The sequence below is a fragment of the Pungitius pungitius genome, chromosome 7, assembly GCF_949316345.1.
Source record: "Pungitius pungitius chromosome 7, fPunPun2.1, whole genome shotgun sequence".
In the NCBI taxonomy this organism is placed as follows: domain Eukaryota; kingdom Metazoa; phylum Chordata; class Actinopteri; order Perciformes; family Gasterosteidae; genus Pungitius; species Pungitius pungitius.
Window position 1 is genome coordinate 14089977 of NC_084906.1, and position 26193 is coordinate 14116169.

General features: G+C 47.1%; 1 protein-coding gene across 1 annotated transcript; it reads right to left on the reverse strand.

The window, feature by feature from the left end:
- Nucleotides 1-14: 14 nt before the first annotated feature.
- On the reverse strand, nucleotides 15-25818 carry rnf13 (ring finger protein 13). Its single transcript, XM_037468692.2, has 10 exons — nucleotides 25576-25818; nucleotides 23528-23750; nucleotides 23367-23447; nucleotides 17657-17779; nucleotides 7069-7156; nucleotides 6291-6381; nucleotides 5779-5884; nucleotides 5459-5552; nucleotides 1190-1270; nucleotides 15-994 (listed from the first exon to the last, which is right to left on the reverse strand). The coding sequence occupies exons 2-10, from the start codon at nucleotides 23639-23641 to the stop codon at nucleotides 630-632; spliced, it is 1143 nt and encodes a 380-aa protein (XP_037324589.1). The 5' UTR covers nucleotides 23642-23750; nucleotides 25576-25818; the 3' UTR covers nucleotides 15-629.
- Between the last annotated feature and the right edge of the window lie 375 nt (nucleotides 25819-26193).

Below are 26193 nucleotides of genomic sequence, written 5' to 3' on the forward strand. Positions count from 1 at the left end.
TTACATCACGAAAACTGAGTCAAGTATTTTATTGAAGTAAATTTGTATTGTACAGTCATACATGAGCAGAACACTAACAAGACAAGGCAACAAGTTTCATGAACAAAAGCAGTTTCTTTTCGTGCAAATCACTAATTGATGAACTGTGGCGCAGAATAGACCGAAGCACCAAGCTCCTCCATACACAAGGCTAGAAATACATTGGCAAGACCATATCGCTGTGGCTTTAAATGTTAAGTTGAATTTTTACAAGAATACTGCCCAACGTTCCGAAAAGTGTCAGTGTAGCATGAACGTGTATATACAAAAACGTTTCCGATAAAGCAGTAACTTGTTATTACTTTTATATACACTTTAAATGGATGAGCGGGATTGCTGCGTGTCTACGGTAGCTGAGCGTCTGCCTCACGCACGCCGACTTCCTGTCGCCCGGCTGGCAGCCCGTTAGTCCGTAATCATGTAAAAAAAAAAATCTAATTGAACTCATTAGGGGGCGGATAAAATACAATGTCTTATAAGCGGTGCCAGGAAAGAGGGAAACTGTTTCGCGGCCCTCCAAACTGACGTCTCTGCGGCGGAGAGGCGGGGGGGGAGGGTCAAGGCCGTTCCGTGGGCGACCGGTGATCGGGTCAAGCTCGGGGCAGGTCGTGCTCTGGGCCCTCGCAGCAGGGCTGCTGCATCTGCACCACCACGGTCTCCACGGTGACCTCCTCCTCGCTGTCGCTGCTGTCCAGCTCGTCGTCGTCGTAGTCGGAGGACTCCTGGTCGCGCTCCGAGCGCGACGCCCCCGACATGGTGCCGAAGGAGTGGGCACTGGTGGACGCCAGGGAGCGCAGGAGCGGCGTGCTCTCCGACACCTCCTCGTTCTCGTCCGGGCCGCTGCCCCCCTCCTCGGAGTCGGAGTCGCCCTGCGAGGGGACCACCTTCTGCTTGCACACCGGACACGTCTTCTTGGTTTTGGTCAGCCAGGGGTCCACGCACTTGCTGTGGTAGGCTGCGGTGAGCAGAAAGAGGGGGGGGGGGGGGGGGGGGGTCATTCATAATCTGAGGGAACGGGATTCAACAAGGCTCGAAGAGGTACAGTATGTTCATATTTTATAATAAATAATATGTGTATGTGGAATACGAAGAACAAGGTCCCTTTTGCTTTAAGACGAGGAGGCTGCATTGTGCGATGGTTTCAACTCACCGTGAGAACACGGCAGGACGCGCAGTTTGTCCCCTTCCTCGTATTCGTCCAGGCAGATGGCGCACACATCGTAGTTGTCCCCTGTGTCAGAAAAGACGGGACGTGGTTCATCGTCGGACCGCTTTGAGCTGCACACATTCTTTAAGGAAGGCACACTCACAGCGGCATTTCTATCAAATCCTAGTCAAAAGTAACGCTTCATTACACATTATGTATGAATGTATAATTCATCGTATGAGTGTGTTAATTGACTTTGAAGTTATGAAAGATAATGCAAAAAAACCCAGAGGGTTAGCGAGTGTGGCGTTATCCTGTGACGTGTGAAGGCAATTAGGAACCAGCTGCTTCATGACTCTCATTTCCTCAAATTCTTTAAAACAGAGTCCCTTTTTCCAAATATGTCCCGGCACTGGTTCTCTCAGCGGGAGGCGAGAATTTATTTTCTTCTTTTCGAGCACTAAAAGCAAAGGAATTTATCAACCCCCCCCCCACCCCCCGTTCAAATTCCTCCGCGTTCCTCTCTTTGCTTCCCTTCCTCTTCCCCGGGCCGGCCTGGAAGGGGGGAGCGCGGCTGAGGGTCGGCGTGTTTATGTAAGCTCTAAATGAGCATGTTTTCCCCGACTCGGCTCTCTGTGCCCGTGCCATGTGACCGTATAAGGATGGAGTCATTTCAACCAGCTCCCCCCCTACATCCACCCAGCCCCCCTCCCTCCCTCCCTCTGAGCGTCAGCAACCTCAACTCGTGGAAACGTTTTTCAACTACTGCTCCCTCTTCACATAAAAAAAAAAAAAAAATGTTATACCTCAGTTTCTTGCCCCCCAGCCCAATCTCACTTTTGTCTAATCAGCCAACACCCCTTTGGTTTTATTGGACATGACTCTGTAAGCGAGCCTCCATCTTTCTGTGCCGGGGTGAGGGAGAGGGAACGTTTGTGCGGGCTCGGATCCAGCGCGCACTCAGGAAATGCTGAAGCGAGCTATTTTTGAGTGAGCGAGAGAGGAAAAAAAAAAAAAGGTCCGCTGGCGTCTGAACTCAAACACCTTAAAGGACCGTTTTCTTTTTTTTTTTACAACTCTCACTCGTAGTTTAGTGCCACCGGACTTGGAGGTCATAAGAACACCGTCTGGCTTGGTTGGTGTCCACAGTCTGGACCCTCCCCCCCCCTTGCTGTGGACACCCCGTTTTCCAGAAGCTTCCCTAATGTCATTACCGGGATACTTTTTCATGAGTCTCGCAGGTGAGCCATAAAGAGACGACCATACTGAAGGACGGCAGCGACGACGTGTGTGAATGAATGTATGCTCAATCACAGCAGCAGCAAGAAACATGTGAAAACAAAGTGAAAAAATGTTGGTCCGGTAAGTCTTAATAGGGTCTTTTTTTTTCTCCCCGTGCATTTTGAGTCAAGTCAGCTTTTGAATTTGCTTGGTAAGATATGATGATGATGAGCAATGGTGTACATTTCCCGACGCCCGAGGAATCCCCCTCATGTACACATCGGGGGCCAGTGGTACATCTGTCCCACTGAACCCAGCGCGGTGAGAGAGAGAGGCACAGAGACAGAGAGGAGGAGAGGGGTTGGGGGGGGGGTCCGAAGACAATCGCCTCTGCACACCGCGTCCCTGGTTGAGCCGACCGGACGAGAGAGCAACTGGCACTGAGGCCAGCGAGCGAGGAGACAAGAGAGAGCTCCTCTGTAGCGACGTCGACATGCCTCACACACGCAGACGGCTGAGACACTGCAGCTGCTCCTTCTAGTGTTTGTGTGTCTGTGTCTGTGTGTGTGTGTGTGTGTGTGCGTGCGTGTGTGTGTGTGTGCGTGCGTGTGTGTGTGCGTGCGCGTTAAGCTCCCCGCCTATGGTTTAGACAGAGGGCTGGGGTGGTGTGACTCATCACAGGCAGGGAGGGAGGGAGGGAGGGAGGGATCAGACTGGAGGTCAGGGGTCAGAGGGAGAGGCCGACCTCGGTCTAATGAAGGGGTCTGAAAACAGCCCCCCCCCCCTCGTCTTCCTCGGCCAAATCTGCAATTCTAATCGGTGTGTGTGTGTGTGTGTGTCTGCCAGTCGCCTGCCCGGAGGGCCAAAAATCCCAGCGGAGCGTCAGACGCGAGGCTCGGCAGTAAAACCCGAGGCGTAGGAGAAGTCTTACCTAATCCCCAACATTTGGACGGACCTCGCGTCGCACGCCGCCACTCAGGCCCGGCATTGTGCGGGCATTACGCGGGCTACCGTTTTTTTACATTTAAAAAAAAAAATGATGAAGGGCATTGTGCACCCTCCACACAACACTCCCTTTGTGTGAGCTACTATTCGCTTCAGCCAGGGAACTCCCATTTCCACGTCTCTGGCCCCAATCCACACCACAGCGGTCAGGCATGACGCGAAAATACGTGGCTCAACAGCGGCGGCCGCACGTATGTGAACGGGACGCCAGGGGAAAAAAGTAACGATAGCCTGTCAATTAGAGCGCGATTGACAGGGGCTGTTTGCCGAGTGGCTGGATAGATCCGCCCCTTCTGAGCCGGTCTGCCAGAGAATGGCGACGGTGGGCGGATGCGCTCTTCAGCGCCAAGGCATGCGGCCAGCACAGCAGCAGCCCATCAGCTGGTTCAAATCTCCCCCCTGAGGTGACCTCACATGCTCAGAAAAGACATCATCACACACCGAGTTGCGTGTTCTCCTGCCCGCCAAACGAAAAAAGAAGCACAGAGTCGGCCTGTTTCTGATGGCGTGATCGTCAGCGTGACGATTTTTGGAAGTATCATTTAGCCACTTGTTAGTAAAGACAGAAAAAGACTTAAAAAGCCATAACATCGCTGACTGAGTAGAAATGCTAACTCCTTTACAGGTTATAGGACTTATTCCCTATCCATCTCCTAAATATTAGACAAATAGAATAAGAAAAAGTTAATTGACTAATTGAAAAACTAGTGCCACTGTTGTAAATGTAAAATATCTGTCTTTGTTCATAGGAGACCTGGGCTAGTGGCCACCCTCCCTCAGTGAAACCAATCAATCGTCCTGCTTCTCCAGGCCTGTGTACTACTTCCTAGCCATGAAAAGGGAGGTTATTCGTTAAAACCCTTTTGACGAATACATGAACCATTACCCAGGCGTTGAGGTCATTTCCACGAAAAACGCATTGCAAAAAGAAGGAAGTTGTTTCTTTAAGTAGCGTCCCCTCCCCGACTTGGCAGGAACACTGGAACAACAAAGGGCGTGTCCCAACTCCGGAGCGCCGGGCTTAAGAGGTGATTAGGTAGAGATTTGGTGTCCCCCCCCTCCCTGCTTTTTTGTGCCAACTGCTCGGAGCCAACAGCCCCCGGAGGCCCTTTGCGGGACCTTTCAACTCCTTGTGGTGGCTGAGGTCGGCTGTAGCAGTGCCTGGTGGAAACCCCCCCCCCCCCCCCCCCCCACCCACCCTCCTCCGCCGCCCAGAGTCAGAGAGGGAACGAGGACACGCAAACCACAGAGGCTGACGGGACAAAAACAAAAAAAAACGCTCTATGAGCAACGCAGTGCTGCTGCTGAGTCGCACGTGCATCCGTCTCTGCCGAGGCGGCGGAAGAGCGGCTCGACTCATAAACACCCTCCATTAGCAGCTTTGCGAAAGGGGGGGACTACTTATCATGCACCGCCCGTAGTCTATAGAGCTCCTCCGCCATCCTCTGCAGAGCCGATTGTATCCAGCAGTTTTCCAGTTTACAGAAAAACAGATAGATGCTGGAGGCAAAGCCGGCACAAAACCCCTCGAAATACACAAAACATACTTGGCTATAGCGCAAAGTGGATTTGCCTTGCAAATGACTGCAATAGCATGTGACCTTGTAGCAAGGCCGAAGCCAGAGGCGAAGCGCTGAAAAGGGTTCAGAGGTTCATATTCAAAACAAAGATAACGCATTCACTTCATCTACAACCCAGCAGCACAAACTGTGCGTCCGCTCGGCGCGTCTGGGATCAGAACAAAAGACGCACTCGACCTGGCCATGCCTGTGGCATGAGACCACACATTCCAGACCATCGGTCATGTGTCCAGTCACAACAGAGAGGAGCTCTAATCTGCCACCGAGGGCTTTGTGGAAAAAATCAAGTCCATATTAATCCGATTAGCCTCCATCCAAGTGCAGAGCTCCTAGGAGGAAGGATGTGTCATAATGCACTGATGACACCTCTCTGAGTTTTGATCACGTGACGGACGAGGACGCAGCGTGCCTACAGACCATGGGGTCAAAGTTCTGTGTATGATTGACACGATGCGATCACAGGTACCTTTCTTGTACTTGTGGATGGGAAGTTTCTTCAGCTGATCCTTACGCAGGCGGCTCCTCCGAGCCCTGTGACGATCCTGGACAAACTTGGTGATCTAGGAATTGGCGGAAGGAAGAAAGACGTTAGAACATTTGAAAAAGAAAGAAACACCCTGGTCTGTTTGGTCCAGGTGCCGAGGCCAAAAAATTGTAACTGTGATTTGTGTCACATTAGGGAAGGTGTGATGTTTTGTGTTGCAACTACACAGGAGGCCAAGATCCAATTGAAAATCATCATTAGAAATACGTACATTGGCCTTAAAAAACAAAAGATTCACCGACCATGAAAACAACGATGAGGATGAGGCAGATTCCCACAATGACGAGGAAGGGGATCAGGTAGTATTCCAGCGGCAGGCTGAAGTCTGGCATGAGGACCACATGCCCCCTGGGGAAACAAGCAGGGCCATTGTCAGGTGCTGGCAGGCGATGCACACGCAGAGCGAGGCCCTGCGCAGATGCTGTACTGGAGGAGCGTTTCATCGCGCCGCCGCATTGTTCAAAAGCAGCAGGTCCTCGATCCACGCAACAACATTTCATCCCATAGACACACCCATCACAACGATGGGGTCGGCTCCCTCTGCGCCGCACGCGTACGCCTGCACGGACCGACGCGCGCACAAAAGCGACCAGGACCATGTTTGGTGTGTTTATTCCCCATTGCCGGTAATAACCCTCAGTGTTTAGATGGTAGCCTATGCACACTCTCACTCTCTCTCACACACACACACACACTGGAATGTGTCACTCTCCGGGCTCCTGGGACAGGCTGCAACATTTGGGGTCGGACTCACCCTTTGTCATACGCAAAGTCCTCCTTCAGAGAGTTGGCCGTTTGCTCGCTCACAAACACGGAGGGAATATCGATCTGCTTCATAATATCCACTAAAAAGAGAGAGGGGAAAAAAAGAAACACCACATGACTGTGTGTCAATGCCGGAATCTAAACTACAGCTTCAATGATTAGTCATGGATCCGTCAATCAACATTTGGTCATTTCTTCTGAACCCTCTGGTTCCAGCTTCTCGAATGGCAGTAATTGAGTGTTTTCTTTGTTTGTAAACTGAGCTTCCACCCTGACTAACGGTGCAGCTTATCTCCCAGCTTGTGGAATTATTGACCGATTCTAGCCGGTTCAAACTTTTAGGCGAAGAAGGGACATACAAGAGTACCCCTTCGACAACCGCCACGCTTGTGACGCATGTGTTGACTCCTGTGTCGGGACCACTCGAGTGAGGACATGGGTGAAAGTGAAGAGAAAGAAAACCCTGAACGCCATCACATCACTAAAGTGGGCTTGAGAGGGGAAATGCGGGGGGGGGGGGGGCATCGTACCCAGTGTTTTCCCTATCATTAGAACAGGGGAACCGGTTTGCCCCACTACCCTACACCCCCCCGCCGCCCCGAAGTTGTAAACCTGGGGGAGACACTGGTACCTTTTTCCTTTGGCTCAGGGATGAACATCCTTAGAACATCAACAAAAGCATGTAAACAAGGCGGCAAAGTGCGTTGCTAAATGGCTAAGGGTTCCAGAGGAGAAAAAAAGAAAAAGAGGAGGTGGCGGCTACTTACGATCATTGGATCCCATGCTGATTAAGTCATTGGTGACCACATTGTGAACAATGGCGGCCTTGTATCCGGCTTTCTGAGCATGGAGGACCTGCGAGAAGACAAAAACATTTGCACGCCGATTACCAAGCGGATCCCGTCTGGTGCAAACACCTGGCGAGCATTAGTGGGCTAACCTCAGCTGCTGCAAGAAGACTGAGGGCAGCCGTATAGGTGGGGGCGGCGTGCGTGAGCAGCTCCGTGGGAGGCAACGTGACCAGATCGCCATGACAAAACGGAGGATCTTTCCCCCACGATCGCAAGTGGCCACGTGCAGGAGGGCGGCAAGCGAAGGAGGCGACACATTGAGGTGCATCGCGTTACCGAATCGAGAGGCCGGCAGAGCTTCACACCGTTGATGGAAACCAGCTGCGCATAGAAGGGAAGAGCTTCCTCTTATTCGGCCCGCAGGCTTTTTTTTGCAGGATGGTTCATCCTGCAATCTGAAAAGCTACAGTCCATTCCACAGCATCAGCTCTACAAATGAACCACTTCCCGTTCAGGACGCCTCTCGTCTCCCAAAAAAGGACGATAAACACAATACGCGGTGCAATAGGACAGCCGAGGCCAAAGTTGGGCTTCACGGTGGCATTCGACAACATGTTTACGGGTCAGTTTCCCAGGAAGTGTTGGCAGGAGACAGGAGGTTTGCATTTCACGCCCCAAACAGCTCCCGCTCCTGCAGGATCAACGCGGAGTCGGTGCTGTGACCGAAGATCCAAAACAGGAAGGGTTTGTTTGCAGGAGGAAACAAGGGCACGAAGGAAAGCCGCGTGGCCACGGGGGAAGTGGGCGAGAGATTGAGGGAGTTATTCATTTATTTGAAGGTTCGACAAATGCAGAAAGTCAGCCCACTGATTATGGGGAACTAGAACATTGCGTTTCTTCATTCCTGACTTCCTCTCAGCTGCCTCTTCTTCTTTCATATAGCTTTAGTATGTGTTATAGAGGTCACAGGTTTGCATCCCAACAAAGTGACACTGGAGGATTTCAGGCCAAACCTGGAATCCAAGGAGCGAGCTCAATGCCAAGATGAACAAAACTACGATAAAAAAGAGACAGGAAGCTGTTCAACGAATAGACACATTTAATACAAGCATTTCTTTTTAAACTGGAAAACAACCATCTCACAAATTACCTGTTGCAAATAATATTGGTATTTCCATATTTTATTTTGAAGTAATTGTTGTTTGGATGCCATGTTGTTTTAGCACATTCTTTTTTTTTTTAGTTAGTAGCCTTCTTATAATACATTTTGGCTGAGACAGTAATCACTTCTCCAGTTATGCACAATGTTTAGACCTGTGCATATCTGTGTGTGTGTGTGTGTGTGTGTGTGTGTGTGTGTGTGTGTGTGTGTGCGTTGCATAATCATGCCACCATGTCCACACTCTCATCAATCATAGAAGGCTTCCTCGGACCTTATTAAAAAAAGGAAGGCCTCTCCTCACTACTGCAATAAAACAGATGCTTCAGCTTTCAATGTAACACGAGTGTGTGTGTGTGTGTGTGTGTGCGTCCCAGTACACACAAACAGCCACACAGAAAGACCCCCATTACATCCTGTATAAGTATTGTTGAGGCGGATCTCCCACGACAAGAGGTGAAGGAGGAAATAGGATGTGACAGTATCATCCTGGAACAAACCATTATGTGTTCTCAAACAAAGACAGGCCGAGCAACATCAATGTTTGCTCTAAAACTGAGGGGTGGGTGATGGGCAGATCACTGATATGTCACTCTAACGCATTAAAAAGAATGCAAAACGAAGGCAGCGTTTATTCTCCCAGTGGAATGTCTCCTGATACCTAACTAAATAGTATTCTTAGATTTGCTGAAAGAGATGCAAACTGTTTGTGATGTCCACCAACGGGCTGCAAGACCAAATCAGATGTCCCCGGCATGAGTAGGACACATCAGACATGGGCTCCTCAGAATCAAAGCGCAACAGCGCCTTTTCACAGCTGCCATTTCGATAAGAAAGGAGCCAATTATTGCAGAATCGTTCTCCAGTAGTATTTGAAAAAAGTAATAGAACCGACAATTATCTTTCCTTAAACCGCTGCCACCTGAGGCCCACGGAAGAATCGCTGATGTTAATTATTACTCAGAGCACGTGCGACCCTCCAATGTCAAATTAACACCTGACCCAAATCCAGGCAAGTGGGGAGAGAGAGAGAGAGAGAGAGAGAGAGACCATGTGAGGCAGGGACAGTAACAGGTAAGGCCAATCGGATGAGCACGGGTCACACTGTGAAAGATATGAAAGTCATTTGCTCTGTCAAACTACAGGAAGAGGGGCCTCGCACTGACCTATGTGCAGCGTGCCAGCCTCTCTATATCGCCATTGTACTCTGCAGGGAAATCCATTTAGACCTGTGAGAGGTGAAAAGTCTGTGCGTGTGCGTGTGTGTGTGTGCGTGTGCATACACAGAGCGTCACTGTCATTGTGATTTTATGCACAGTCATACGCGGAGCAGCGTGTATGGCAGCCGCAGCATTGTGCTCCCATGTGTTTGCTTGTTTGTGAGGGCGTATTGTGCGGAGGTTTCAATGGCTACTGTGTGCGTCTTGAGGCTTACGGCTCTCTGGATAAGAGCCGCAAACAAAAGCACACTGGGGGATGGACGTGTGTGAGTTGGGTTTTTTATTTTTTATTTTAACGAAAGACAGGGCTAAAGAAAAAACGACGAAAGCATCAACGCGGGTGTCTGTGGCTTCATTTAAAATGACTTGTAGGCTGTTGCTTGTAGCCCAAGAAGCGTCTCGTACACTAAAATCAACATTGAGTTGCAACTTGGATGCGGAATGTGCACGGCGTGTGCTTTGCGTCCCATTACGCCTCAACGCGCTGGTCTGCCAGTTTGTTTTGGAAATGAAATCATGCAAATGAGAAACTACGGCCTTCTCCTGGGAGTAAACACCATCGAGGTTTTTCTTCCCGAGCTGACAGAAGAGACAAATAAAAAGGTCCACCCCCCCCGCTGCTGTTAACTCTCCCCGGCCGATTAGCGGAATGTCTTTACAGGGAGATTTCATGGTAAAAAGGTAAAAAGCTCATGTTGGCTGAAGGTTGTCTAGATGCTCGCCGGCCTAGAATCTGCAGAGGAATTTAACCTCTGCTGCGGCTGCTTCACCCTTTTAGTAAAGATAAGGGCATTCAAAGCATTCCTTGGACCCAAGGAGAGAGGGAGGGACAGAAAACAGACAAAGAGAGTCATGGAACGGGAATGCAAGACGTGGAATCCCGAGAATCATCAAAAGTACACACAAGCCGGCATCAAGCAGATGCATCATCGCCTCCTTTCAGCGGGACACTCGCACTGTGAGCTAAACATCCATATCAATTAAACCATTTAATTGACAGTATCCCTGTGGGACCACAGATAAAATACTGCTGTTCTCACTCTGCACACACCCAATCAACTACGGCGCCGTTGTGGGGGGGAGAGGATCGCTAAATATCGGGGGGACAAAATTATTTCCCTTGACGAATCAGTGTGGTGCTTCTGGGTCTCCTCCTCGTCATGTGACGCATGTCTCGGCTCGGGGGACCTTCCAGCTCCGCTCCGCTGCTCTGCCTTCCAAACCCCACGCAGTTTCTCCTTTTGAAGCGTTTCCTGTAGGTTTTATGGATTTTAGCGATTATGGATATATTTTTTTTTAAAGGCAACTCAACTTAAATCGACTGTTGTTCTAGGAACCTCTGTGAGTGAATTTGACAAGCTACCGAAGCTTTTTGTCAGCCACAATTGGCATAAAATTTAAATGAATGTGGATTTTAATTGCTCGATAATTAATACAGCTTACTTCAGAACTGCCCATGGAAATGTCCTGTCTCCGGTTTTTGTGGTGGTGCTTTACAGCAGTTGGTCACTACTGATCTTTTGTTTACTAAATGCTGCTGTTACTTGGATCATTGGCCCTTAAGAGGCAGGGCACCTTCCCAATAAAACACGATTGAAAACCGCTGTTCTGGAAAACTAATTGTGGCAAATGTTTGTGTAAAGTTGCATGTTGGGGATGGTCAACACAGCATTTCAGTTCTTACAGAGTTTAGGTCCATGTCGGCGACAAGGTGGCAGCTGTTTGAGCTGTTTGTGTCGAGCGGCTTCCTGTGAACGTGAGCGACTGAACCAAAGTGAGGAAAGACTAAACAATGCACAACATGGGAGAAAAAAAGAAAAGAAACCATGTTTAAACAACAATTGACATTTCTTCTTATGCGCACGTTGGTCACAGCTGACTAGATGTGCGTAGCCTGCAGGCAGGGAGGGGAGGGGGGGGGGGGGGGGGCGGACCCTTTGAACCACAAAAAGAGTTGTTCGATTGAGTACATTCGGTTCATCTTATAAATAGATAAATAAAAAGGTTTTTGTTACACTATACTAGGAGATTATTGCTCTCCTCCTCCGTCTGCGCCCTTCCGTTGGGCAGCGTCCTCTTTGGCGCGCGGCGCTCAGGCAGCAGCAGTGACCTGCGTGCAGCCTGTTGCGGTGCCGGCTCTGCATTTGCATGGGGCACATGGAGCGAAGCTTTGTGGAAATGAGCCCGAGCGGCACAGCGCACCTTTCTCGCACACCATGGTCAGTGTCTTATGTTCATCCTGAGCGTTCACCACCTGTCCCCCGTGGTTTTTCCATTTTCTGTTGCATACGCTAATGAGTCAACACTGTGTTTGTTTGACATTATCACTCCTTTGCTGCTGTGTTTAACCACTGCTCGTGGGTCTTGCCTTCTATAAAAACCCAGTTGGTTACTCCACCGTCAGCCCTCCTCGCTCATCCTTTTTACCCCCGTTTCTTTTACCTCTTAAAACCGTACCCCCCTAAAAGCTGAAAAATGAACAACCCGTGTGTCCGGGGGGAGAAAATTACAATAGATTCTGAACGCTCGATTTGCATTAAAAGAAAGACTGTTTGGAGGTCTGTAAATCTACACCTCCATTGGTTCCAATTTCCCTAAACTGTATCAGATGCAGCTGCTCTGCGGTTGGGACAGCAGCTCCCAATCAGTTCCTCATTTTCTCCTCCAGCCACCCCCCCCCCCCCTCATCCATGGCGTCCTCCCTTAGGTGTTTGAGAGGAATGCCGCGCAGAGCTGGGTTTCGGCTTCAAGGTCCAGACGGCTGATTAGATAAAGAGTTCAATAAAAACGGCAAACTGCAGGGAGAGGCCGTTTGCACTGATAACGCCGCGATCACAGCGAGATCATGCAGGTCGCCTCTGTGCGTCTCCCACCGAATACATTCGCACTAAATGAGTTGCGTGTGACAAATGTAAACTTGTTTTAATGACACTCTCCCAAATGAGCTGCTGTTGTTTAAAGAAATGTGTTTGATTTAAACATGTTCTGCGTTGCTTTATGTTCATTTGATTCTTTAAATAACACAGTATTACACCATTATCTATGGTTAACGCAGCCAAATCAGGGCCGTCTGTCCGGCACTACTCTTTTTAACACAAAATGGCCAAAGGATAAACACTTTTAAAAACAGGAACAATTCAATCTGGACTTTAAAAGCACTTGTGCTGACTTATGTGTATTTGCCCGATAAGCCAAAGGGAGCCGGGTGAGCTTTTAGTTGTCACAACAAATTGCGACAGACTCAACAACAGCTCAGAAAAACAACAGCCACGTGAGACATGGCTTTTGCCCTCTCTCGCCCTCCCTCCCTCTCAAACCAGTCATACATCCTCTCTGCCGTAGTCATACCCTGTCATAAGACTGAGTGTGTGTGTGTGTGTGCAGAAAGCTCATTGTTTGAATAAAGACTGAGTCTGTGTGTGTGTGTGTGTGTGTGTGTGTGTGTGTGTGTGTGTGTAACTAAGGGGCTGTGTGATCACTAATCGGCGCAAAAAGGCCGCCCAATAAAATGCACTTGCTGTAAGAAAGAGGTAGTAGGAAAAGGTTAGTTGGGAAATTTCCAGCCACGAGGAAAAAAAATGCTGACCAACCCAGGCTGCAGCTGTTAAAATGTCTCACTACACAATTGTTGGTTTACACGAGAGCTGCCTGGACAGATTATACTGCCACAAAGAAAATAAGGCCCTTGTGGCCGCTCCCGACTCCTTAGGAAACGTTTCAGACACGTTTGATCTGTTGATGATACGGAGCCCTGCTTGGCCACGCCTCGACATAAGCGCTGGGACTTTAACGTGCTTCTTCCTGCTATTTCTCTATTCCTCCCTGGATCCCGGTTAGGACGTTGAAGTCGGATGGGTTAGCTGCAAGTCAATGGCCCTTCGCATCCTGTCATGGCCACAGACCACTTCCCGCAATGCACCAGATGTTGTTTCCTGCCGTCTATTTCCACTCAACATAGGGGGAGAAATATTGATTAAATGCAGAACAGAAAATGGCAGCTTTGAATTAAAAGAATAAAAATATGGACTAAAAACGTAAAACTTTGAAACAAGGGTTAACGAGAGAGCGGAGCTTATTTCCCTGTTGTTGTACTGACAGATTGGGTAGATCTGACCCACTCTTCAACTCTGACGTTTGCTTACGTTGACAAATTCCAGCTTTTAATTGGCAGCTTATGTTGCAAGACCGAAACCATGTGGCATAAACAACAGTATTTGATAAGAACACCTTACCGTTTGTTTATTAACACCATGAACCTATTATATGCAGTTTCTCGTTGCCTGGCCTGACCTACTGATCAACCGGTCAAACGCAAGTCTGTGCAGTGTCACTAGTGGTAAATGTCTTTGAATGAGAGAATTGTTTGGAGTATGATGCCTGATCTCTGTCCCGTCACGTGGAGTTCAGCGCTTCCCCATTTTATGCCAGACTGAACGTTTAGTCTGAGGCTCGGACTGGCAGCGTGTCCCGGTCTCAGGTGGGGAACTTTCCAGCGGACAAAAAGCCTTCACCTCCACCATCCAGGTGCGTTTTCCACAAAGCAGGGTGTGACCCGATTCCTCTACTTAAATAAAGCACCTTACACAGCGGCCGGTATTGATACTTGTAGAGATGCACCTCCAGGAGTTTGACCCTTAGCAAAGTCCCGGCTACAAAACACAGATTGGCCAATCACAGCGAAGCGTTAGCAGCTCCGACCACGATGCCACGGCGATTCAGCTACCAGATGTTCTTGATTTTCAGCCGTGTTTAGCGGATTTCGAGCCAGTCATGGTTCAGATATTCTGTAACAGGGATACTCGTTTCTCTGGGAAGTTGGAAGGAGATCTACTTTTCTAAAACATAACCTGCCAACAGAAAAACCTGTGGAGAGAACCCGACCGGAGTAAGTTAACAGATCAATAGCTAGCGTTAGCGCTTCTGTGCTACGCTAGCGCCTGGAGGTATACTGAAAGTATCCACGTGCTGCTTTGGGCTTTTTAATGTCGGTAAGTTTCAATAGGGAAGGCTTTACATGGACGGTGCCGTTCTTTAGTTTCAAGGAATTAGAGAAGGTTTATTTAGATTGAGGGCTCCATGGCGGTCCCTGGGGGCCCAACTCTGTAACGCCCCCCCCCCTTTCTCTCCTCCATGTTCCAGCCTTGAGGGCTAGGAATAAGAGGGTACCGTGCTTCCACGGAGCACGTTGCACAACATATGTCATTATGTCTCAATGTACATAGACCTTCAGAGAGAGAGAGTGTGTGTGTGTGTGTGTGTGTGTGTGTGTGTGTGTGTGTGTGACAAAACCGCAGTCTGCAAAAATCTTGCTTAGACTTAAACAAGGCACAGGAGGGAGGGGATGGGGCTATTGAGTTTCCTGTTCACTCCCCCTCCCAGGAAGGTCAGAAAGGTCACTGAGGAGCCCCACCCCCCCCACCCCCCCCACCCAAATATTCCCACTGTAGAGGAAGTGCAGAGCCGGTCTCTCTGGAGAGAAGAAGGAGCAGCCATGGAGAAATGCCGTCTCTCTCTCTCTTGCACACAAAGAGCGAGCGTGCCCATTAACACCCCTCCACATGATCCCAAATCACCCCTCCCCATCTCAAACTCTCCCTGCCGACATCCGACCCCCCTCTCTCTCGGTTACAATACATCTCGAACACGCTCTCACTCTCCTATTCCGCCAGTGGAGGAGCGAGCGCTTGCCGGCGGGTTAAGTGGGCGAGTGTACGTCTCATCGCCCCAGTACGGCCACGGATCCTTCAGAACTCGCCGCTGCAGCTCGCCGGATGCTAGCGGCTAAATGCTACGGAGGAGGAGGAGGAGCAGAGAGAGATGGACGGCAGGGGAAACAGCCGGGCACGTTGGCGGGGGGGACACCCCTGCACCACACACACACAAGTGCGACGTCTCAGTCAAGATGGAATCTATCATTCCTTTGTTTCCCTGCAGCTTCTGGAGGGAACTGAGCCCGGCAAAGAGGGAGGGAGGCAGGGAGAGTGTGTGTGTGAGAGGAATTCAAGGTAGACAGCTGCATTCCAGGGACACACTGTGTGTGTGTGTGTGTGTAGGAGAAGAGAAAGACAACAGTAAGAGGAAAAGGGAACTAGAGGAGGGATGTTGAGGCAATGATTGCCAACGGCTGAGAGAGTATAGGAGGGTTTTGTGCATTTATGTGTTAAGGACAGAGCGTGTGTGTGTACATATTATATATATATATAAATATGGGAGACAGAGGGGAGGCAATCAAAAACAGGGAGTAAGGAAAGAGAGAGGGAAAAAAGATTGGAAAGGATATAAAGAAATAAGAGGAGAGCTAAAAGTCAGACACCGTCACCACACAAACTTCAAAAGCCAATACGGCAAAACTACAAAATACTGTAAAACCACAGTTTATTGGAGTAATTTTCAAAGTAGGTCTTTTTAAAGCTAGTTCGTTATGAGAAGTTTGAATCCAGGCAGCAAACACCTGGACTTATTACGAGAGCCATTTTGCCACAGGTTTGCTCTTTTGCTTTTATTTTGAGATTTGGTTTTTTTTGGAGTTACTGAGAGGAAATGCAGCGGAAGCAGGAGGAGGAGGAGGGGGAGGGGGGGGGGGGAGGGGCTGACATGCAACAAAGGTCCCCAAACCAGATAAAAACAGTATGCATTTCAACCAGCGGTCTTCCGGACACAACCTATTTTAAGTCATGAACATTTTACATTTGCAAAACTTTCCCACAGCCTTGAAAAGCTTCTGAATAAAATGATCTCAACTGCTATTTTTTTACAGCCTATGAGAAAAGTGGCCACTTCTTCTGAAGTGGTAAAAATAAATGTTCAGAACAAAACAAATCACTAAATATCTTTAAACAAAAGTCATTTGGTTTGAAACATTGCTCTTCCAATCACAAGAGCAGATGGTGTGAAGAAAAATAATGGACTCGTCACAGGGAAGTCTAAAGATGACAAACCGTCACAGAGAAGAGGTGGGAAGACTCGTAGCAGCATCCTCATTGCAACAGGAAGGAATAAAAAAAGGTAAATCAAGCTTTTTCTAATAACTCCAGATGCACTTGTTGGTAGTTTGTCTCAGGAGCCAACTAGAAAAGCCAACTGGGCCCCGGGTGTCACAACTTACGTTGAGGTGTTGAAGAATGAAATAAAGCTGGTCCCTTTTAGGACAACTGAGGAATCGAGTGGTGGAAGGTCACGCTCAAAATGCCACCAGATCTCAGCAAGAATCAAAGCTGCTCCTTTGAGAGTTGAAGGAGGTTAAATGTCAAATCTGACATAGTTCAGAGAGACTTTTGTGTGTGTGTGTATTGTGTCTATTCTGTGTGTCTGTGTGAAACACAGCTACATGGTGGAGTCTGGTTACAATCCAGCAAAGGGAACACCTCACTGTCCTGTCCTCTCTGTGTGTGTGTGTGTGTGTGTGTGTGTGTGTGTGTGAGATGCAGTAAGACCTTCTTAGGCTATAAAGAGCAAGAGGGAAAGACCGTGTGCCAAGAAAATAGATTGAAAAAGACTGATTGATGGGAAATATGAGAGTGATTGAATGGGGGAGGAAGGGGGAGTTGTGGCAAGAAGGTACAAAGTGAAAAGATAACACTGTATAGATGGTATATGAGAGAGAGAGAGAGAGAGAGACTCTATTCCCAACCTCACGGTTTCAAATTCTCTTTGAAACCGGACGTCCCCCCCTCCCCATGGGAATCCGCTGATGGTGTTGCTGCCACCTCTATTGCTCATTTTCTGTGCGTGTTCAGACCTAACGTTAACATTGAAGTGGTTTTGTGAGGGATTTTTCTGGCTTTTGCTGGCATTTACTGGCATTGAAGCTGAAGTAGTATTTGAATGCAAATGAACCGGCCACTGACCCACTTGAAAACAAAATCCTGGGTTGACTCATTGCCACCGTGTTTGACTTTACACCAGTGAGTTAACCTTTAACGGAGGTCAGATGCTGTTCTCTTCTTTTCGAGTCGTGAGTCGGATAAACAAACACCTTCATTTCTACACTGTTCAATCTCTTTGACCTCCTTTTCTCAACTTCTGTCAGGTGACACTCTCGGTACACAACTTATGATGCCTTCACCTCCGCCGGTGGCACCCGGCAACCACACTGACTGATTAACAGCAGTGCAGTGCAGTGCAGTACACACACACACACACACACACACACATACACACACACACACCAGTTTATTCATTGTACCTTGATGTCAAAGTTGCAGTCATAGCGCCTGATGAGGACGATGAAGGCGCCCGTCATGTTGTCCCTGGGTGGGGGCTCGATGGGCTCACACGCATTCTCTGGTCGCGCCCCGATCAGGAAACCCTGTGGAGGATGACATGGTCAGACATGACTCGGTGAGAGGGAAGCATGAATGGCCTGAATCAGAGTTACCCTGGAAGCGTTGATTCAGCCATTTCAAAAATATTATCTCTGCTGTATATAAAGTGTACATTTTGTTAGATATTGAAGATGCTACTTGTACAAAGTGCAGTCTTTGGTTGATAAAATAAAAAGTTAACTGAAACTGAATTACTGTAGAGCAAGAACCTTTTTTTGTCAGCAATATACTAACTACACAATGCTGTATCAGAGCGTGTGTAAATAGATAAAAATCTGTTTTATTGAGAGGACCAAAATGAATGGTCATTAGCTTCCTTTCTCACACACTGAACTATCATAACAAAAACAAGACCTGCAACAGAAAAAATCTGAAAATAAAAGGATTTTATAAGTCACTATATGTCAGAATGATGAACAACAGCGGCTTCACAGGAACATGACGAGTTACCAGACCGGTGGAACGCGATATTTTCTCAGTTTCTAAAAACCTTTGAGAGCGAATAGCATTCCAAGACAGGAATCCACTCTCTTGTCAGATTAAAATGTAGAGTTGGGGACCTGTTCAGCGAGCCTCTATACCGGGTATAGGAGCGCCTGAAGACTGAGCAGCGCCATCTTTGTTCGGCCCACCTGCTGCTTGGAGACAATCTAAAACAATGATTCAGATTGAAATGCAGAGATGCCGCCTGTTGAAGCCCCAGATGGAACAGTGGCAAAGTCCAAACAAAAAGGGAACATGGTGATGCATTCATAAACAGGATATAACTCCACTGGGGTGAAGAATATCACATGTCTTTATATGGCCATAACAACCTACAAGTTTCTGCCTTTTTCAAGTCAGCTGGTGTTCTCGGTTTGGACCTTGCATTTCCCATCTCGTTCTTTCTCCCTCTGCCGCTTCCTGTCCTAGTCCCATTTCCAGCTACAGCTTTTGAAGTGACTGATGAGATGGCGATAGTAAGAAGTGAGGAAGAGTGTGTGAGTGAGAGAGAGAGACAGAGAGAGAGAGAGGGGCTCACGGGGCGATCAAGGGCAGGAGAACAACAGAAAAAGCCACAAATATGGAGGCAAAGCTAATCAAAGAGATGCTCTGTTGCAGAGCGGAAAAAAAAGATTGAGAAAGACAAATATAGAATGAAGAAAAAACAAAAAAAGGCAGATAGTGAGAAAAGAAGAAAAAACAAAGATGACGACGGGGAAATATGCAGGCGACGAGGTGGGAGGGACATGATGTGATATGTGCGTTTATATATATGTAAACCTCTGCTGCTCTTAGAGTGTAACTCACACCTCTGTGTGTGTGTGTGTGTGTATCAGCGACAGGGTGGTAGACAGGAAGTGTGGCCCACTGTAGGACTTTGGGAATCTGCCAGCCATTTTCAACTCCCTCACAAAAAAAACGCCAGTAAAATTGAGTAGAGTCAGCACTTTCTCTCACACACACACACACACACTCACACAGTCGGCAAACCGACTCTGTGAGTGCATCCTGGCGGCTGCCACACTGCAGCTGATTCACATATGGAAAATGGCCACAGTGACACGTCACATGTGCTAACAATTCAAGCTGAGCAACAGAACCCCCCCCAAAAAAATTGCCTCGCCCGGTTATAGTCCGACATTACTGGAAGCTGACGTGTGAAAAGTCAAATTCTGGGATCAGGGAGACCAGTGAAATTGTCACATGATGAGATCACCCGCCGCCGTCACCTATGGGCGCCGCCTCCAGTGCGGCCCTGCCCTGCAGTGAGATGACATCACCGTGCCACTGCCTCACATTCCTTGTGCCAGAGTTTGACACAGCTGCAAGGGCGCCCTCTATTGGGCAGAACAACAGCAGCATTTTCTGAACCCAGCTGAGAACTCTGAAGAGGACGGGGAAGCGGAACAGGAAATAACTTTGGAAAGAGGGGAAATCCTGTCATTTTCCTATAGTAATAGCGCTCTGAACTGATTCTATACTCCCACTGATCTGACAGACTCGAAGCTTTGTGTGATAATATTTATATTTCAATCATCATATGGCGATGCCTTTAATGCAAACATCATTCAGTCCCCTTAAGCCAATGAAAAATACCGACATCATTTAGGAAAATTATTATCAAATGACTGTTGGGAAATAAAGACAACGTGAAGGTTTGTGTTGTAAGGATACCGGACTAAATGCTCTTTTGCATTGATCTGTGGTGTGTTGCTAAAATAGTGACAAATTGTGATTCATCTGCATGGTTAAATATTGCAGCGTCTCGGAAGTGAAAAAGTATTACGCTGACGTTAAGATTAAGAAGTGCTTCCAGTATTTCGCTGAAATAGGCCAACCAGACTGAGTCATTAACCATTGTAGCTAGGAATACATTGATCAAACCATTTCCTCTCCAGAAACCACAACTTAAACAATGAGTCACTCAAATTAGTGCTTAATTGCACTTCAAACTGTGCGACCAAATGATTGACCTTATACCTGTATGTCACGTGGATCACACATGCCCGATATTCATTCCACTTCAATCAATCAATCGAAATGTGTGAATTGATTGAACACTCCCTTCCCCAAATACATTATTGTTGTTTTATTGATGCGACGCAGAGAAAGAGGAATTTTCTGTTGTTGCAAAATTCAAGCGGGCTTCCTCAGCCGTACTGTACCAACTGATCACACGTAATCCGCTCTCTAACAATCTCACTATAGGGCTTGTTTGCGGATTTGCCTCGCTCGGGGTCATATAAAGACCCAACAGGGGAATTAATAACTCGCTGTAGCCTGACTTGGAGCTTTCTGGAGGGAGATTAAAGCTTGTGTGGCTCCACACTCACATGCATTGATGCTTAACTCCCCCCACGCACCCCCCGTGCAGTTTTAAATGTGAAAAATAGTGTTTCTGGGTCACATTCGAGACTCGCTGAGACAATGAGGGTGGGGAAAGGAAACAGCTTATGCCTGAAGCTCCCTCAAGAAGAACAAGAGGACTACTCACTCTAAATCCGTCATTGTGGACGTACAGTCATCTGGACACTGCTATTTGAGAGCTTTTAATTTCTTCCAAAAGCTTTCATATTCGCACTTAAGTCGTATCTTTGACGCCTTTGCTGGGGGGGAAAGCAAATAGGTTACGGAGTTTAACATTTTTTTTTTTTTAAGTTGCATCAAACCTGAATCCCTTGACATTCACACACTGACAGGCAGCCACTAACTCACAATCACAGCCTCGGGCGATCGTGGTTCCTCAACCTGCACGTCTTTAAAATGAGGGGAGGAACCGGAGCGACTGGAGGGAGAACAACTCCAGCTCAGTGGAAATAAGCACAGATATCGGACATGTGATTATCCGATTAAAGCGGTTTTTCAGTTTCACAGGATCTAAATCAGACACTTTCCAAAGTAAACAAGCATTTCTTCTCAGGAGTACAGATCAGTGTACATGGGCACATACATGGAATTGGGAAAAGTCACAAAGCATGTCCAAGCAAGTGCTGGGAGGGTTTTGAGGTACTTCTACTATTCTTTCCCCCATTGCGCTAATTTAGCGATGGCTGTGCAACAGTTAGTTGAATCTCACGCCACTCACGTGTGCAACTTGGACATTTGACAAAGCGACCGTGTCACATACTGTAGGTGGACACGGGCTTGCAGAGGCCTTGCTTTGAGACTGCGGGCGACTGTAAACAGCCCCGGTTGTGTAAGAGGAAACAGGCCGGGCTCTGTGTGAAGCCTCTTTCCCCTGTAGGCAAAACGTCTCAGAGTAAACAGGCTTGTGCTGCCTTGTGATGCCGGAGGTTTCTCCAGGCATCGCAGCACTGCGGCACCGCAAGGCTGCAGCATATTCAATGAGTTTGTCTCATAATAACAAAGCACGTTACCTGAATCTCATACTGTACACGGTCTACGTATCACATATTGAGTTGCCGGCAGAGTGCTTGTATTTCGAATTACTTTTTGTTTGTTCCTCAAACCTCGCTGTGTATGAATTTGTGAAACATTTGCCCAATGAGCAAGTGGAGACAGAGTGCGCTCATGTTAAAAGAGGTTCATTATTCATTCCTGGGCTACGCTTAAACTCACAGAACCTACAGCAGTTAATGCAGGTGTGTTAAAAAGAAGGCGGGGCGTTGGATATGATCTGGGGATATCTGCAACGTGTATGCATGAGGAAGGTTGGATTTTCCCATCATTTCTGTGAATCATCGCGGTGTGGCAAACACGGCAGATTGTCTGGTTGTCCGCTACGGAAGATGGGAAGTGCTTCTCTGGTCCTTGTTAAGCTGTGATCATGTGGACATACTGTAAATCACAGCTGGAACTCTGTAGCAGTCTCCTTATGACGGACACCAACGCGGGCTGGGCAGAGGATACAATTAACACTATAAGAAATGGAGCGATTGAGCTGAGCCACCGGGGACAAGAGGCCATGTCTGCTTGGCACACCCTCACTGCTCCACTTAAACAGCAACTCCGAGATTAGATGAGAATTCAAGACAGAGAGCGGGTGACACAGACACATGTCAATTCTCAGCTTTCATAACACAGAGTCTTACGTAATGTGCTGAAAACACACACACCACACCCCCCCCCCCCGCCTATATAAAAAAAACATGGATTCAGTACACTAAATTGAAATAATTCCTTAAATTAATCAATAAATTATTCGAGGCCCAGCAGAAAAAAATTGCTCATTCCAAAATTCTGAAACAATAAAATTTCACAACTCTTCTGAAGTTAAATCGAAGCGAGGTGGCACTTCTATTGCGGTCTCTTCCCAAGGCTTTCTTTTTAAAACAAGACATTTGCAAACAGGAAGTAGAAACACTGAGATTGTGTTCAAACTTCCTGCTTGGAGACCAACCACAGGCATGACTCCTAAAATATACCATATTATCACCCCTCATGTGACGGAACGGCAAAATGATGCCTTGGAAATGCCACGCTGGTATAACGCTGCTAAACATAGCATCAATAGACTGGGGTATGTGGCAGAAATGACAAGTGTGCACACACACACACACACACGCGCTGCACTTGACCTGCACATATACACATAACAATAAACAAGGCATCAGCTGGCTTCTGAGCACTAAAAAGCGTTTGTACATAAACAACTGGGCTCTCGACTGTGTAAAACGCGACAATGGTCAGTTTAGATGGCAGACGTGAAACATCCCTTCTGTTTGTGCACTTAAGCAGTGGGATTAAGCAGTGTGCGTGCTGCTGGGGAGGGGGGGGGGGGTTGCAATAAGAAACGTCACAACAACACACATTAATCACAATCCTCAACACAGAACAGGAACTCTGTACTAGAATTAAATACTTTCGGTGGTGGTTGCACAACTGGTGCTTCGCTGTCACTCCAGGTGTATCTGGCTGATTGTGTACTCATTTGAAATCCATTTTCCATGTTTTTCACAAAGTATCCGGATTTCTGCCGCTTTCTAAAGCAAACTAAAAAGGTCCAATCAGAAACTATAGTTTTGTTTGAACTCACACCAAAAACACACTTTTTAAATTTTATTTATATTTTCGTGGTTAAACTTTAAATTTAGATGTAACATGAAATAAAAACAGAATCGGGCTCACCTTCAGTCCATCGCTGGGCAGCCGATAGCCAAACCGCGCAGGCAGATCATCAAAGTTCTCCGTTTTGTTGTCAAACGAGTACTGAAAGACACAAGTTTTAATTACTAAAAATTCAAGTTATTGTGCAAGGAAATCCCGTGGTTATCGTGGCGATTACTCACCGCAGCGATGTCGGCCCCCACGGGCAGCAGGTTGAGGAAGGCGAATAGCTGAACAGTGAAGATGGTGTAGATCTGTGTGGCCGACAGCATCAGCATTCCCAGGGACAGCAGCATCCTGGCGTCACCTTACAACTCCCAGCTGCTCCACCACTCATAAACATACACAACCATAAACACAGACACACACAGACGGATGACCACGCACTCTGGCCTGTTGTCACACCTAGAAAAAGACAACAAAAGTTTCAAGATGAATTACACGTAAACCTTTAACTCTAACTTGCATACGCTGATAAAATAATGATTTGAATGCAGTTATATAATATTCTTTCGTATTTAGTGTCTGTCATCTTAACAGAAACATCCACATTTGGCTCCTAAATCCTAATTTGGGCCAATTGATTAACAGTGTTGGGATTCCTGCTGTCAGAGTGGTGGACGGTTTGATGCTATTTTTGGGTGTTTGACTTCTTGCTGGTTGCTGCACCAGAGCACTGTCCAACCGTGCATCTGGTCTTTTAACTACCTGACTCGTCATGTACAGTATGGCCCGATTGGGAATTAATACGTATAGTCATCTATTGGTAGTTCATCTTCATCTTCTCACTTACCTACCTACTTGTTCTTTTACAGACCCCACAAAACCAATGTACACTCTTTGGAGACCACAGATAACCGTAGAAAAAGCTATGAGCGGTTTTGAAACAACTGCCCCTAGCTAGTCAGTTGTCCCATTTAGAAGGACGTGAACTTGGGGGCCTAACATTGCAGCACGAGAGATCCAACTTCCCAAAGTGGACGGCAGCATGTGAGAAGTCGTGCTGCAAAGGCAAGTGGTGCTTCAGGATTATATGGTTTGTTGTGTACATTTGGATGAAAGCAAGGATGTTTTCTTATTAAATGAATAATGGATGGATGTAAAATGTCACCAATGGTCTGGTTTATACAAGCCGTAATGCTTTGAATAGATTCACTTACATTATAGAATGAAATAAATTTATCCAGCGTTAAAATCATAGCAGAAGATATTAGATGGGAATGCCGGCTTTAGTAGCAACTGTCTCCATTATGTAATTACATTACATGTCGAAATATCTGAAATCACTGCTTTTTGTAGAAGGTGAATAATTTCCTTTCACACGATCTGTCTCAAAATGAATAGGTTTTTTAAAATATTCTGTAGAATTCCTCATTGATTACTAAATGCGCGTTTAGATTTGAAAAATAATTGTAAATTTACTGTTTTATTGGCATAAATTAAATAAAATTATATTTCCATTTATGAAACCATTAATCTTGTACAATGCAGAAATATTTGAATCCATCTCTTTTAAAATGAATTAATTCACCAAGACAAAAATCAATGAAATCATCATAGTATGCATATGTTACTAAAACAATGACACGGTAAAAATGTAGCCCTTGATCATTTAAAAACAGGGACCAACACTATTTATTACAACTGTATACATGATATCCTTCCCTAATCTTCATTTGCACCAGATGTTAGTGCCATGCAACATGTTACAAACACGTTCTCCAATTACTCCGTGAGCGGAGGAGACAGCGGGTCTGGGAAATGCACAGAGGAGCTTAGGGGAAGTGAAAGGAGCAGCCCTCTGCACGCTCATCACAGGAGGACATCAAATGACAGCAGTCACATTTTACCGACACAATAAGTTTAACATGAGACGTTTCCTAAATCAGCGTGGGGAGAATAAAATAGTCAATGGCAAACCCAACAGTAGATATGGTCGACAACCGACGGATGTTACCGTTGAACTTTCAGACCCCAAATGTCAGTGGTTAATTTTGGGTTATGGTTTCCACGCCGTAATTTTTGGTTTGTTTTTAAACCAGTCGCCTTTAAGACGGACAGTTCCCGATCGCTTATGTTCTTCGGAGGATAGTTATAGCCACACTTAAATAAATCAATAAATCAGGCGTGGACAACCTTTACGGGGTACAGCGAATACGGAGCGCCCTGTACCCCCCGCGCTAGCACGATGCTAACGGAGGTAGCTACTTGGTTTGTCGTGGGTGTTTACCTCAATTTCTGCCTGGAGGTTTATCTTGTCCGGGGATTTAGCAGCTGGCAGGGACATCGCTCTCCTTCGCTGCGCGTCGTGTCAAGGAACATCTACAACGGAGAATATTGAGGATGGGCTTCATCCCGTTTGAACGACGGGTCGGAGAATTTGAACGTTACAGTTTAATCCCCTCGGCGGCTAGCCTCCCTGGGTTCCGCCACATGCACCGATCTACACTCGGCTTCTGATTGGTCGAAACGCTTGTCAGTCGCCTGACTCCGGAAGTGACTCCAGACGTAAACATATCCACGTGACGGCACACACAAACATTTGCTGCGTTTTAACAGTTGTATGAACGGCATGAGCCGAGCAGCGAGTCTTTATTAGGAACTGCCTTAGTGCGTTACGAGATCCATCACGTTTTTGTAGAAACTGTGTATTTTTATCTGCAAAAAAGTATGCATTTATTTTTCACCAGCACCAATGTTACCATCCCGCACCCTAAAAAAGAATTGGAAACAGATGAGACTTTTAAATCTCTAGCACCCTCTACCTATAGTAAACGGAGCTCATCTTTGTCTTGAGTATCTTTATGATCAGTGCTGTTGCAAACAAGATGTTGTCTTTCTGGGAGTG